The sequence below is a fragment of the Salmo salar genome, chromosome ssa10 (assembly GCF_905237065.1).
Source record: "Salmo salar chromosome ssa10, Ssal_v3.1, whole genome shotgun sequence".
Classification (NCBI taxonomy): domain Eukaryota; kingdom Metazoa; phylum Chordata; class Actinopteri; order Salmoniformes; family Salmonidae; genus Salmo; species Salmo salar.
In genome coordinates, this window is record NC_059451.1 from 101797461 (window position 1) to 101812114 (window position 14654).

Genomic DNA, 14654 nt, shown 5'->3' on the forward strand with positions numbered 1-14654 from the left:
ATCACTAGCCACTTTAAACAATGCCACTTTATATAATGTTTTCATAACCTACATTACTCAACTCATATGTATATACTGTACTCTATACCATCTACTGCATCTTGCCATCCTGATGTAATGTATCACTAGCCACCTTAAACAATGCTGCTTTATATGTTTTCATACCCTACAATACTCATCTCATATGTATATACTGTACTCCATACCATCTAACATCTTGCCTATGCCGTTAGGCCATCAATCATTTACATATTTTTATGTACATATTCGTATTCATTCCTTTACACTTGTGTGTACAAGGTAGTTGTTGTGGAATTGGTAGATTACTTGTTAGATATTACTGCATGGTCGGAACTAGAAGCACAAGCATTTCGCTACACTTGCATTAACACCTGCTAACCATGTGTATGTGACAAATACATTTGATTTGATTTTGAACATTCTACAAGGAAAGAGCCACTTAATCAATCATATAATCATTAACCAGATTACCCCGGATACCAGACTTAACTAGAATGTTGTCATTGATGAGAATGAATCCAAAAAATCTATTGACATTCAGAATGGAATTTGTTTAGATATCCAGTCTGTATTGTAGTTGCATAACCAGAGAAAAATCTTCAAAGACACAATGGTTGTTTATTCAGAGTGGTACATACATTCACACGGTCTTGATTTATAGGATCCTTCCCACTATATCAGGGGTACTCAACTCTTACCGTACGAGGTCTGGCGCCTGCTGGTTTTCCTTTCTACCTTATAATTAATTGCACCCACCTGGTGTGAGAAACAATGAGAAAATGCAGTGGAACTGGCTTCAAGGTCAAGAGTTGAGTTTGAGGGCACTATATGATTGATACAGTGCATTTGGAAACTATTCAGACCCCTTGACTTTTTCCACATTTTGTTACGTTAAAAGCCTTATTCTAAAATTGATTAAATACATTGTTCCCTCATCAATCTACACACAATACCCCATAATGACAAGCAAAAACAGGTTTTTAGACATTTTTGCAAATGTATTAATAGTAAAAAACAGAAATACCTTATTTACCTAAGTATTCAGACCCTTTGCTATGAGACTCTAAATTGAGCTTAGGTGTATCCTATTTCCATTGACCATCCTTGAGATGTTTCTACAACTTGATTGGAGTCCACCTATGGTAAATTCAGTTGATTGGACATTATTTGGAAAGGCACACACCTGTCTATAAAGGTCCATCAGTTGACAAAAACCAAGCAATGACCACCATCATTCTTAAATGGAAGAAGTTTGGAAACACCAAGACACTTCCTAGAGTTGGCAGCCCGGCCAAAGGGAGAAGGGCCTTGGTCAGGGAGGTGACCAAGAACCCAAACTCTAGAGTTCCTCTGTGGAGATGGGAGAACCTTCCGGAAGGACAACCATCTCTGCAGCACCCCACTCATAAGGCCTTTATGGTAGAGTGGCCAGATGCAAGTCCCTCCTCAGTAAAAGGCACATGACAGCCCGCTTGGAGTTTGTCAAAAGTCAGCTAAACAAGATTCTCTGGTCTGATGAAACCAATATTGAACTCTTTGGCCTGAATGCCAAGTGTCACATCTGGAGGAAACCTGGCACCATCCCTACTGTGAAGCGTGGTGGTGGCAGCATCATGCTGTGGGGATGTTTTTCAGAGACAGGGACTAGGAGACTAGTCAGGATCGAGGCAAAGATGATCAGAGCAAAGTACAGAGAGATCCTTGATGAAAACCTGCTTCAGAGCGCTCAGGACCTCAGATTGGGGCGAAGGTTCACCTTCCAACAGGACAACGAGCCTAAGCACACAGCTAAGACAATGCAGGAGGGGCTTCAGGACAAGTCTCTGAATGTCCTTGAGTGGCCCAGCCAGAGCCCGGACTTGAACCCGATCGAACATCTCTGGAGAGACCTGAAAATAGCTGTGCAGCAACGCTCCCCATCCAACCTGACAGAGCTTGAGAGGATCTGCAGAGAAGAATGGGAGAAAGACCCCAAATATAGGTGTGCCAAGATTGTAGCGTCATACCCAAGAAGACTCGAGGCTGTAATCGCTGCCAAAGGTTCTTCAACAAAGTACTGAGTAAAGGGTCTGAATACGTATGTAAATGTGATATTTCTGGGGGGTTTTAAAACTTGTTTTTGCTTTGTCATTATGGGATATTGTGTGTATATTGATGAGGGGAAAAAAACATTTATTACATTTTAGAATAAGGCTGTAATGTAACAACATGTGGATAAAGTCAAGGGGTCTGAATACTTTCTGAATGCACTGTATGCCAATTAAATTAAATGGAAAAACTGCACTTGTCCTTCATGAAAATTACAGTTTACAAAAAATTCTACAGCTGTAATGTCATCAATCAAATCAAACTTTATTTACATGGCACATTTCTTACAACAAATGCATTTCAAGGTGTTCAAAGTCATGCTTTGAAAGGCATGTGGCACTTAACATCCTTCCTCTTGGCAGGTGACCAGGGGATTCTCTCTACCACATGCAAATGCTTTCGTGAAGCTCATAAGTGTAGCCATGCAGCCTATTTTGGCAGTTCACAATATCGACCGTACGGATGTGGAATGCATGTGGAGGAAGCCAGCCATGCCCAACCAGGTGCAGTCAGTGGAGGACATGTACCCGGCTGAAGACTACAACCCTCTGTTCCTGGTGCCCACAGAGGAAGATTTTCAGTGGGAACCGTCTCCGGGGCAGGTTCATTGGAATGGCATAGCATGTCTCCTTGAATCTGAGCCAGAACAGTCACTACCCTCCCTGTCATCCTGTCTGTACCAGACATTAAAAACAAAGGCACCTGGGGCACGCAGGCATCCTGGATGGCATGCCGCTGTCGGAGGAGCACCAGGAGGCTATACGACAAGAAACAGTTGGACAGCGCACCAACCCCAACTGGCACACCATGAGGAGAGGGAGGTTGACGGCCAGCAATTATGGAGCAGTGGTTAGTGCCAAATGCTTTACTCCGTCGCTGCTAAAAAGGGTCCTCAGATGACAGTTGTTGGATTGAGTGTTGTCTGTAAAGTGGGGCACAGATAACGAAGAGGAGGGCATCAAGGAATTCAAAATGGCTACAGGGATGGATGTGCTTTGGGTCAAAGGGTCTGGGATCCCTAGTGCCTCAGTTGGTAGAGCTTGGTGTTTGCAGCGCCAGGGTTGTGGGTTCGATTCCCACGGGGGACCAGTACGGAGAAAAAAATGTATGAAATGTATGCATTCACTACTGTAAGTCGCTCTGGATAAGAGCGTCTGCTAAATGACTAAAATGTAAAAATGTCACCGGATGGTCTGGTGGGCACCACAGCAGTGGTGGAGGTCAAGTGTCCCTATGGTGCAAGGGACCTTACCATTGAAGAGGCAGTGAGGTCGAAGGAGTTCTATATCAAGGAGGGAGGGTCTTACCGCATCCGTGAAGACCATCCATACTGGCACCAAGTCCAAGGTTAGCTCCACATCACTGGAAGGGACACCTGCTTCTTCATTGTGTTGACCACCAAGGACTCCATCACCATCCACATCCAGCGTGACAGCCTCTGACAGACTCATATTGCTCCTATTGTCAGTACCTGTTTTCAGGGAAGCCAATGATCCAAAAATATTCCACATAGTTCATACAGACACACTAGGCTCCCAGAATATACATACAAGTTTTGCTCAAAGTAGCCAACTAAAGTAATGTAGTTAACTTTATCATGGGCACAGTGGGAATGTATATCTGTGATGTTAGATACCTCAGATGTGAGTGCCTTTTGAATTTTGAATATCTGTGATGTTCAAATTACTTTCAAGGCCCTGTGTTTTACTTGCTGAAGGCCCCAGTCATCCCTGCCTTTACCTGACATTGCTGGAAAACAAGAGAACAATGAATAAAGATCATACACAAACAATAGGCTCCTAGAATAGGTTATATTACATTTAAGTTTTGCTCAAGTAGCCAACTAAAGTAGTTATTGTCTGAGGGATGATCTGAGGGTGGTATGAGGGATGCACTCCTGTTGGACTGGAAAACAAAGAGACATTTGGCCAGTGGTAGGTCTGTTTCAATGCTGTATCACCATCTTTATCTGGACAGAACGCATTGTTTATCTAAACACAAACACACCTTGGACAATGTGACAAGTGGTCCCTCAACACCCAATCTTAAGTCATGAGAACCATACACAAACATAACAAACATACTGCGCAGATATATCTAGAAATGTATTGTTGTATCACATTTGATGAGTTACTGACCTCTTTGTCCACCCAAGACAAACATGGACAATTCCTAGCCCAACCGTCTGGCAGATGGCCATATTATTTACTTTACATAATTTGTCATCTGCGTCCAATGATGCGTATACACATCATTGTCTGTCTTTTGTCAAATTTACGTCAAAAGTAAAAAACATATATTTTTGTTTGAATTTTAGCTAACCCTAACCCTTTTCTGAACCTTAACCTAATTATCCTAACCTGCCACATTAATTATCCTAACCTGCTGCGTAAGTTGTCCTAAACCTAATACAAAAAGTAAATTCTTACAAAAGCTGGATCCCTTGACCATGCTGGTTGAAGATCAATCAATCAATCAACTATCTTTATAAAGCCCCTTTAACATCAGCAGTTGTCACAAAGTGCTTATACAGAAACCGAGCCTAAAACCTCAAAGAGCAAGCAATGCAGATTGTGACTAGGAACAACTCCCTAGAAAAGCAAGAACCTAGGAAGAAACCTAAAGAGGAATCAGGCTCTGAGGGGTGGTCCTCTTCTGGCGGTGCCGGGTGGAGATTATAAGAGTACATGAGACACAGGGGCATAAACGTCAGGTCCGGGAGAACATAGCACGACAGGTCAGGGTTCCATAGTCGCAGGCAGAACAGCAGAAACTTGATCAGCAACACAACAAGGTGGTAGGTAGCAAGTCCGTTGAACAGGTCAGGGTTCCATAGCCGCAGGCTAGGGACACTTTGTTCCACCCACAACAGACTACTGTAAGCTGATTGGCTGAACATTAGGAAGTAGCATTAGTCACTCTAACATGATGGTGGAAAATTGTGTTTTATTAAGACAGCATGCATATTTTCCCATTTTTTTGTGGTGGCTCACCATTAAAGTTAGTTAAGGAGAAAACAGACACCCTTGCAGCCTGAATGGAGGACGTTTTAATTATGAGCCGGTCACCGTGGGACAGAAGTGTATAGCCAGCTACATATATTTAAGTTGAAAGCAGAGTTAGATTGAGGACTCATAATGGATATAACCTGTTTTAGCATGGACATTGCCATTGAGGGCATCCACCATTTAAAAGTAGTTAACTGGGTGGGGATTCCTATGAGTTGGGAGCAATCAGCCAATGAAGAAGAACAAATGTGACCACTTTAAAATTGCGCTGCCCATGATGTCACAGACGCTATAATGGCACAGACACAACGATTAGTATATACAGTACAAGTCAAAAGTTGACACACCTACTCATTCCAGGGTTTTTCTTTATTATTACTATTTTCTACATTGTGGAATAATAGTGAAGACATCAAAACTATGAAATAACACATATGGAATCATGTACTAGCCATTTTAGATTCTTCAAAGTAGCCACCCGTTGCCTTGATGACAGCTTTGCACACTCTGGCCTTCTCTCAACCAGCTTCACCTGGAATGCTTTCCCAACAGTCTTAAAGGAATTCCCACATATGCTGAGTACTTGTTGGCTGCTTTTCCTTCACTCTGTGGTCCAACTCATTCCAAACCATCTTAATTGGTTTGAGGTTGGGTGATTGAGAAGGCCAGGTCATCTGATGCAGCACTCCATCACTGTCCTTCTTGGTCAAATAGCCCTTCCACAGTCTGGAAGTGTGTTGGGTCATTGTCCTGTTGAAAAACAGATGGGCTGGCGTATCACTGCAGAATGCTTTGGTAACCATGCTGGTTAAGTGTGCCTTGAATTCTAAATAAATCACTGACAGTGTCACCAGCAAAGCACCCCCACACCATCACACTTCCTCCTCCATGCTTCATGGTGGGAACCACACATGCAGAGATTATCCGTTCACCTGCTTTTCGTCTCACAAAGACACGACGGTTGGAACCAAAAATCTCTAATTTGGACTCATCAGACCAAAGGACAGATTTGCCCCGGTCTAATGTCCATTGCTCGTGTTTCTGGGCCCAAGAAAGTCCCTTCCTCTTATTGGTGTCCTTTAGTAGTGGTTTCTTTGCAGCAATTCGCAATTCGACCATGAAGGCCTGAAGGCATGTGTGGTCTTTGCTAGGTAACGCCCCGCCTTATCTCAGCTCACTGGTCACCATAGCAACACCCGCCTGTGGCACACGCTCCAGCAGGTATATTTCACTGGTCATCCCCAAAGCCAACACTTCCTTTGGCCGCCTTTCCTTCCAGTTCTCTGCTGCCAATGACTGGAACAAACTGCAAAAATCACTGAAGCTGGAGTCTTATATCTCCCTCTCTAACTTTAAGCATCAGCTGTCAGAGCAGTTTACCAATCACTGTACCTGTACACAGCCAATCTGTAAATATCACACCCAACTACCTCATCCCCATATTGTTATTTATCCTCTTGCTCTTTTGCACCCCAGTATCTCTACTTGCACATCATCATCTGCACATCTATCACTCCAGTGTTAATGCTAAATTGTAATTATTTAGCCTCTATGGCCTATTTATTGCCTACCTCCCTACTCTTCTACATTTGCACACACTGTACATAGATTTTTCTGTTGTGTTATTGACTGTACGTTTGTTTATGTGTAACTGTGTTGTTGTTTTTGTCACACTGCTTTGCTTTATCTTGGCCAGGTCGCAGTTGTAAATGAGAACTTGTTCTCAACTGGCCTACCTGGTTAAATAAAGGTGAATTAAAAAAAAAAAGTTTAATTCACACAGTCTCCTCTGAACAATTGATGTTGAGATGTGTCTGTTACTTTAACTCTGTGAAGCATTTATTTGGGCTGCAATCTGAGGTGCAGTTAACTCTAATGAACTTATCCTCTGCAGCAGAGGTAACTCTGGGTCTTCCTTTCCTGTGGCGGTCCTCATGAGAGCCAGTTTCATCATAGCGCTTGATGGTTTTTGCGATTTAAAGTAATGATGGACTGCCATTTCTCTCTGCTTTTTGACCTGTTCTTGCAATAATATGGACTTGGTCTTTTACGAAATAGGGCTGTCTTCTGTATACCACCCCTACCTTGTCACAACACAACTGATTGGCTCAAACGCATTAAGAAGGAACGAAATATCGACAAATGAACTTTTAACAAGGCACACATGTTAATTGAAATGCATTCCAGGTGACTACCTCATGAAGCTGGTTGAGAGAATGCCAATAGAGTACAAAGCTGTCATCAAGGCAAAGGGTGGCTATTTTGAAGAATCTCATATAAAATATATTTTGATTTGTTTAACACTTTTTTGGTTACTACATGATTCCATATGTGTTATTTCATAGTATTTTCTACAATGTAGAAAATAGTAAAAAAAATAAGAAATAAAGACCCTGGAATGAGTTGGTGTGTCCAAACCTTTGACTGGTACTGCATATGGACGCAGATGATGACGTAAAATGGATAACAGCGCCATCTGCCGACCTGTTGGGCTAGACAATTTCACATAAGAAGTTTTCAAGAGACCAGAAACAGACTGCCACCTTGGCTCACTCGTCTCCTCAATAAAACATTAAACATGGTCATACTCGTAATGTATTTATTTAAAACATATTTATGGAAATGCTACAGTTCTTTACCTGGAACTTTGAAATCTCTTTCTGTTCAAATTTTGAGTAATCTTTGTGTGACCTCTCATTCTGGCCTTTATTCAGGACCAAATTCCCCTTCAGATTCTGAGCACACAAACAGCGCCATAAATGTAGCCACTCCCACCTCTCAGTTCAAGGAAAACGAAAGTGATCTCAGATATCATTCTGCTCAAGCTGTGTTTGTTTGCAACAAAATGGCAGAGGCCATTTTAAAAGACCAAGATCCTTTCTTTTGTTCAATATGCTTGGATCTACTAAAGGATCCAGTGACTATACATTGTGGACATAGCTACTGTATGGGTTGTATCAACGGCTGCTGGGATCAGGATGATCTGAAAGGAGTCTACAGCTGTCCCCAGTGCAGACATACCTTCACCCCAAGGCCTGTTCTGAACAGGAGCACTGTCTTGGTTGAAGTGGTGGAGAAACTGAAGAGGACAGGACCTCAAGCGTCTCCTGCTCACTGTTATGCTGGACCTGAAGATGTGGAGTGTGATGTCTGCACTGGGAGAAAATTCAAAGCTGTCAAGTACTGTCTGGTGTGTCTTGTCTCATACTGCGAGACTCATCTCCAGCCTCATTATGACTCGCTTGCCTTTAAGAAGCACAAGCTGGTCAAAGCCTCCACACGACGACAGGAGAAGATCTGCCCTCATCATGACAAACTGCTGGAGGTTTACTGCTGTACTGATCAGCAGTGTATCTGTCTGCTGTGTGTGATGGATGAACATAAAGGCCATGATACGGTGTCAGTTGCTGCAGAAAGGACTGACAAACAGGTATGGAATGTTCTCCTCTAGATACAAATCACTTTACAAATACTGTACTTTGAATATAACAGAGGGTGTAGATATCATCAAATTAAAATCACCATAGAAATAGTCTGGCTTTTTGATAGATTTGAACAGTTAAGTGCCATTTAAGACCTGAAAAATATATGATGTCAAGGGAATATTGATACAGCAGAAAGATATATTCAACCAATTCCTCCCGGTTAGGACTTCCATTTTACAGTGCTCTCCTACAAGAGCTGAACATAAACATTCATTCATTTGCTTTTAAATTGACAACATTAAACTACTTATTCTGGCGACATGATGACAGATGCTTGACTTTGATGGGATGTTGATGTTGTAGTTTTAATGAGCAAGGCAGAGACAAAAAGCCTGATATGGACAGTGTTGGTGCAGAGATGGCAGGAGCAGTGGAATAGAGATACTAAGTCCAGGCATTTATTTCAAGTACAGAGGAAAGTTGGGGGATGGCAGGAAGGGACAGAAGAGAGGAGGCTATTTTTACAAGATTAAGGGTGGGACACAGACTGTTGAATAAGACTTTAAATGTGACAGGAAAGCATCCAACAGGAAAGTGTGATTATTGCCAGGAAACAGAGACCACGGAGCATGTAATTCTACAGTGTGGGCAGTATCAGTACAGAAAATGTAAGCGTAAAATTACATTTTGTGTGCACTACGTCATCATGCACTTATTTTTCTCCCCGACATGTCAGTTTGCTAGAAACCACTGGAGGGATTTTTTTCTCTATGCAGATTTTAGAATATTCGCAATAAAATCTGTCGACAATTGATTGGAAACCTAGCTATTAACCAGGTTTCCTTCCAACCTTAATATGCGAGTAAAGTAGGTCCACATGTTGGATAAAACATTTAAAGACGGGCCTGATGAAAACACGTTTTTCCGGTAAATTTTCCAAATGTCGACATAACAAAATACGATACACATGGTGGGATCGTTTGTGTCGGTAAAATTAATTATGCGAGACATGTCGGTGGAAACTCTTTTATGCGCAAATATTGATAAAATAACCATCATATCAAAGTAAACTTTGAGACACGCGATGACATGTTGTGTGGTCCCACTATGACTCGTTGGGAAAGCATGCAGTTTATTATGCTACAAATGAAATCAGTTATGATGAATCTGGTGGAAGGAAATAAGCTTAATGCTCTTTTCCAATAAATATCGAGGGTCTTATTCTGATGACATGATCATCGATGCTTGGCTGCCGTTTGACAAATAAAAATGATCTCGCTATTTTGTCCGTAATAATCTCATCATGTAGGTTATACATGCGCTCTATATAACGCAACATTATATTGTGAGAAAATGTTGAAAATGCGATAGAAAGCCATTTAACTTGTATTTTTTATTCTGTTCATGGGAATTTAACCGCAAAATGTATTTTTGTGGACACTATGTCAACACGCACAGACTTTTATCTGCAACAAATACATTTGATGGAAACATCTCTGGTGGGAAAATTAGCATATTGTTTTTATGCAGATTTTTTTATATTCACAAAAAAATTCACCAATTGGATGGAAACCTAGCTACAATCACAAATTAAATTAGTGGAATATGATTTGTCATCTACACAGAAACAGTTGGGTAAAATACAGCAGCAGTACCACCAGAGAATCCAGGAGATGGAGAAGGAGGTACAGGAGCTTAGGCAGGCTGTGAAAACACTCACGGTGAGTTTTGTCTATTTATTTTACTACTTCCCATATCTAACCAATTTGTATGGAGAGTCCAGAAATCTTTTGGGGTCTAGCCATTCAGGTTGTTCTAGGGCACTTGGCAACTAACGAGTCAGTCAGGGCTCTCCTGACCCTGCAGTCAATCAGTGAGGAGCCCATTAAGGAGCAGTGGGCCACATTCCAATCCCACTCAGACCCAGTTGGGAACAGGCTTTCTGGGGTCCTGATGAGAGGTGAGTGAATGGCTGGTTGAAATACACCCTCTTTTCTCTACCTTAACAGCGCTCTGCACAGGTGACAGTGGATGAGACTGACAGGATCTTTATTGAGCTGATCCGCTCCATTGAGCGAAGGCGTTCTGAGGTGAAGGAGCTGATCAGAGCTCAGGAGAAGATTGCAGGGAGTCGGGTTCAGGGACTCCTGGACCGACTAGATCAGGAAGTCACTGAGATGAAGAGGAGAGATGCTGAGCTCAGGCAGCTCTCAAACACAGAGGATCACATCCATTTCCTTCAGGTGACATCATTGGCTTCGTACCTACACTGTACACATAGTTCCTAAGTTGCCATCTAGGTGAAACTGTCTCTAGACTAATTGTTTTCTTCTCTGTTTCCACTGTAGAGTTTCCAGTCACTCTCTGTCCCTCCTGGTTCTGAGGCCCCACCCAGCCCCACTTTCAATCCACACATTTCTTTTGAACGTGTGAAGAAATTGGTTTCTGGACTGAAAGTGCAGCTGGATGGTATCTGCAAGGAGGAAATAGTGAAGATATCTGAAAATGGTAAGACAAAGAGTAGACCATGTATTTATGAAGATCACACAAGAAATATCTGACTGAATAGTAGTGACATTTCGGACAATTGTGTGTTCATAGTGATGAAAGTGCAAATTGTTCGACCTCTGGAGCCCAAGACCAGAGAGGAGTTCTTAGAATGTGAGTCACAGGATGTTTTCTCATACTGCCCACATCATGAACACACATGAACCCCCCCCCACACACACACACACACACACACACACACAATGTAAGTGTATATATATATATATATATATATCTCTTTTAGTCTCTTTTTTTTGTCGATTCACTCAGATTCCTGCCAACTTACAGTGGATCCTAACACAGCATGTGGAACACTGCATCTGTCTGAGAAGAACAGCAAGGTAACATGGAATGAAGGGGAGACTCAAACCTATCCTGATCATCCAGACAGATTTACCCACTATGACCAAGTGCTGTGTAGAGAGGGTTTATCTGGAAACTGCTACTGGGAGGCTGAGCTTCGAGGCTGGATTACTGTGGCAGTCTCATATGTGGCTCTTGTGAGGAAAGGAGAGGGTAATGAGTGTAGGTTTGGAGGTAATGATCACTCTTGGAGTTTGGAATGCTCTCCCACCAGTTGTTCTTTCCTTCATGATAATGTTAAGACTAAAATACGATCCCATTGCACCTCCAGAGTAGGAGTGTACCTGGACTACAAGGCAGGAACTCTGTCCTTTTACAGCATTTCTAAAAAAGTGACCCTCCTCCACAGAGTGAATAACACATTCACTGAACCCCTCTATCCTGGGTTTGGGGTTGGTTTGGAATCATCTGTGAGGATAATGCTTCCCATGCAGTCAACATGATTTTTCTGTGTTTTATATATATTTCCACACAATAAGGTTAGAATAATACTGTGAAATTGTGAACTGCATCTCAGTGCAAGGTGTCACTACAGACCCTGGTTCGTTTCTAGGCTGTATCACAACTGGCCGTGATTAGGAGTCCCATAGGGCGGCGCACAATTAGCCCAGCGTCGTCCGGGTTAGGGTTTGGCCAGGGTAGGCCGTCATTGTAAATAAGAATTTGTTCTTAACTGACTTGCCTAGTTAAAAAAAGGTTAAATAAAAAAAATGTAATAAACATTTTTAGTATAAGAGTTGTTTGAAAAAACCTGACATTTCAGCCTGTTTTGGAGGAATGGAGTTTTGGCCAGCCTGGTGTCATCAGCAGCTCTTACACTAAAAGGGCATCATCATAATTTTCACAGTATTATTCCAACCTCATAGTATGGAAATATAAACACTGAGTGCACAAAACATTAGGAACATCTTCCTAATATTGAGTTGCACCCACCTTTGCCCTCAGAACAGCCTCAATTCATTGGGGCATTGACTCGAAAGCGTTCCACAGGGATGCTGGCCCATGTTGATTCCAATTCTTCCCACAGTTGTGTCAAGTTGGCTGGATGTCCTTTGGGTGGTGGACCATTCTTGATACACACAGGAAACTGCTGAGCATGAAAAACCCAGCAGTGTTTTTATTTTATTCAATTCAGTCTGGTATGAGAACGGTAGCCACTATCTGCAAAAGCAGGGTGTCTGCGGAAAGCTTAGGTATGACTTACTACCATATATGGGTATACATGTTTATAGGGGCAGGCTGAGCCGATGACCTCATTTCAAGATGGCTGCTAACTACATTCCGGTTAGCGTTGTGAAGCATAAACAAAATTAACACAGAATACGTTGATACACACCAAAAGCCGGGACTCCACAGCTCATGAGGGTATCTTATTTGTCTCCCTGTGACCTACCGTTATTGATCACCAGCCCCGAGAATCATTTTTTTAAATTTTACACAACGTTTTTACCAAACATCTTACAAAGTAAACTGAATTTGGTCTGTGTTTACGCTATAGCGACATGGGGAGGGGGGGGGTGTATCAAATGAATGCTTGGGTTGGTAGGAACAAAGCCTATTGCCAATGTTATCTGATGTATTACTTAATGTCATCATCGAATGTCCAATGTTGTGACTATCTTTGCGCATCAAACATATGATGTTGCCTGCTTACGTGCTGTAGGCATCCATATCCCCTGTATGTCCCCCGACACCACCACAATGTTTGAGAGAGGTTGGTGTTGTAGAAATGTTGTTTTTTATAGGGAACAATAACTGTTTGGCACATCCAGTGTGCAAAAACAGTGCAATTACCACATTCGGACAATTTGGAGAAGTTGAAAGCACACTTGAATGTACCCTGGATACGCCATAACACCACCACAATGTTTGAGTGAGGTTGATATGGTGGAAAATGTGTTTTTTTACTGAACAAATAGCATTTAGGGATTGCAATTATGTAATAGCACTGGAATGATCTAATTTATGCCACTTTGGAGAGGTTTAGGGACACTTGGAAAAATCCCGTGACCACACCTGACCACTTACTAAAACGTCTGCCCATTTCTAGTTGTTAGGTCTATCAATCCCATTTTTTTCTCATATTTTTCACATGTTGTGGAAGCATCTGTGTTTCCAGCTCAAGTCATCAATAATTCACTTATGGCTTGTCAATAAAAGGTGACTTTCAAAATAAAAAAACAAAAAAGGTTATTCTGAACTATGTAACTCCTATCTTTCCTCAATCTCCCAGATGTCTTCTTTCCAAATATACCAAGTGTTTGCATGTCATAATCATGTAATTACACATTAATAGCAGTTCATTTTGGGTAGGTCTATTTAGGCGGAAATCTACATTTTGCCATGACATTTAAGAGTTAAATGTCTCCTCCCCTTCATCTACACTGATTGAAGTGACATCAATAAGGGATCATAGCTTTCACCTGGATTTACCTGGTCAGTTTGTCAGGGAAAGAGCAAGTGTTCCTAATGTTTTGTGCACTCAGTGTATAAAATACAGAAAAATCACATTTTTGACTGCACTGGGCCTTTAATAGACCAATAAGAACGAGTTCTGCTCCTGAGCAAGGCAGTTAACCCACTGTTCCCCGGGGGCCAAAGATGTGGATGTAGATTAAGGTAGTCCCCCGCACCTCTCTGATCCAGAGGGGTTGGGTTAAATGTGGAGGACACATTTCAGTTGAAGGCATTCAGTTGTACAACTGACTAGGTATCCCCCTTTCCCTTTCCAATCACAGTAAAAGTTACTTAATTGTTACACAGAAATAATTTGATATTGAGATAAAAACAGCTGCATTGGACTTTTAAGTTAATACGTTTTTGTTTTTTAGACATGTCACTTTATTTTACTTTTTTGTTCATTATTGTCTGTTATTTTCTCTTATTGTAATATATACATCTATAGTCCTGCCAAACGTGTACGCCTAATGCTACTTATTAATCAAAACACTTTCTCGTTTATGACTTCATTACTGTAAAATGTGATCTTTAAAAAATAAAAGTCATTAGTATGGCATTGGAATGGCTTTATAGCTGACTTATTTGACACAATTTCCACACACACATTTTAATATAAATATGATATGATGGTCCATGGATGCTCATATTAACAGATCCATGTAGTCCAGGGGTAGTCGGACCCCTGTAGGTACTTGGCCTTATCCACAGGGGGTACTTGAGAATACTCATGAGACCATAGGGT

General features: G+C 41.7%; 1 protein-coding gene across 1 annotated transcript; it reads left to right on the forward strand.

Moving 5' to 3' along the window:
• The first annotated feature begins 7907 nt into the window (after positions 1 to 7907).
• On the forward strand, positions 7908 to 14478 carry LOC123724502 (tripartite motif-containing protein 16). The gene is made up of 6 exons (XM_045688284.1): positions 7908 to 8547; positions 10168 to 10263; positions 10552 to 10785; positions 10891 to 11050; positions 11144 to 11203; positions 11360 to 14478. The coding sequence occupies exons 1-6, from the start codon at positions 7963 to 7965 to the stop codon at positions 11893 to 11895; spliced, it is 1671 nt and encodes a 556-aa protein (XP_045544240.1). The 5' UTR covers positions 7908 to 7962; the 3' UTR covers positions 11896 to 14478.
• Positions 14479 to 14654: the final 176 nt, after the last annotated feature.

Excerpts from the sequence above, each read along its gene's own strand:
- LOC123724502 (XM_045688284.1), top strand. The coding sequence starts at position 7,963 with ATGGCAGAGGCCATTTTAAAAGACCAAGATCCTTTCTTTTGTTCAATA. Across the intron at positions 8,548-10,167 it reads CAGAAAGGACTGACAAACAG|AAACAGTTGGGTAAAATACA; the intron begins GTATGGAATGTT and ends TCATCTACACAG. Across the intron at positions 11,204-11,359 it reads CAGAGAGGAGTTCTTAGAAT|ATTCCTGCCAACTTACAGTG; the intron begins GTGAGTCACAGG and ends CGATTCACTCAG.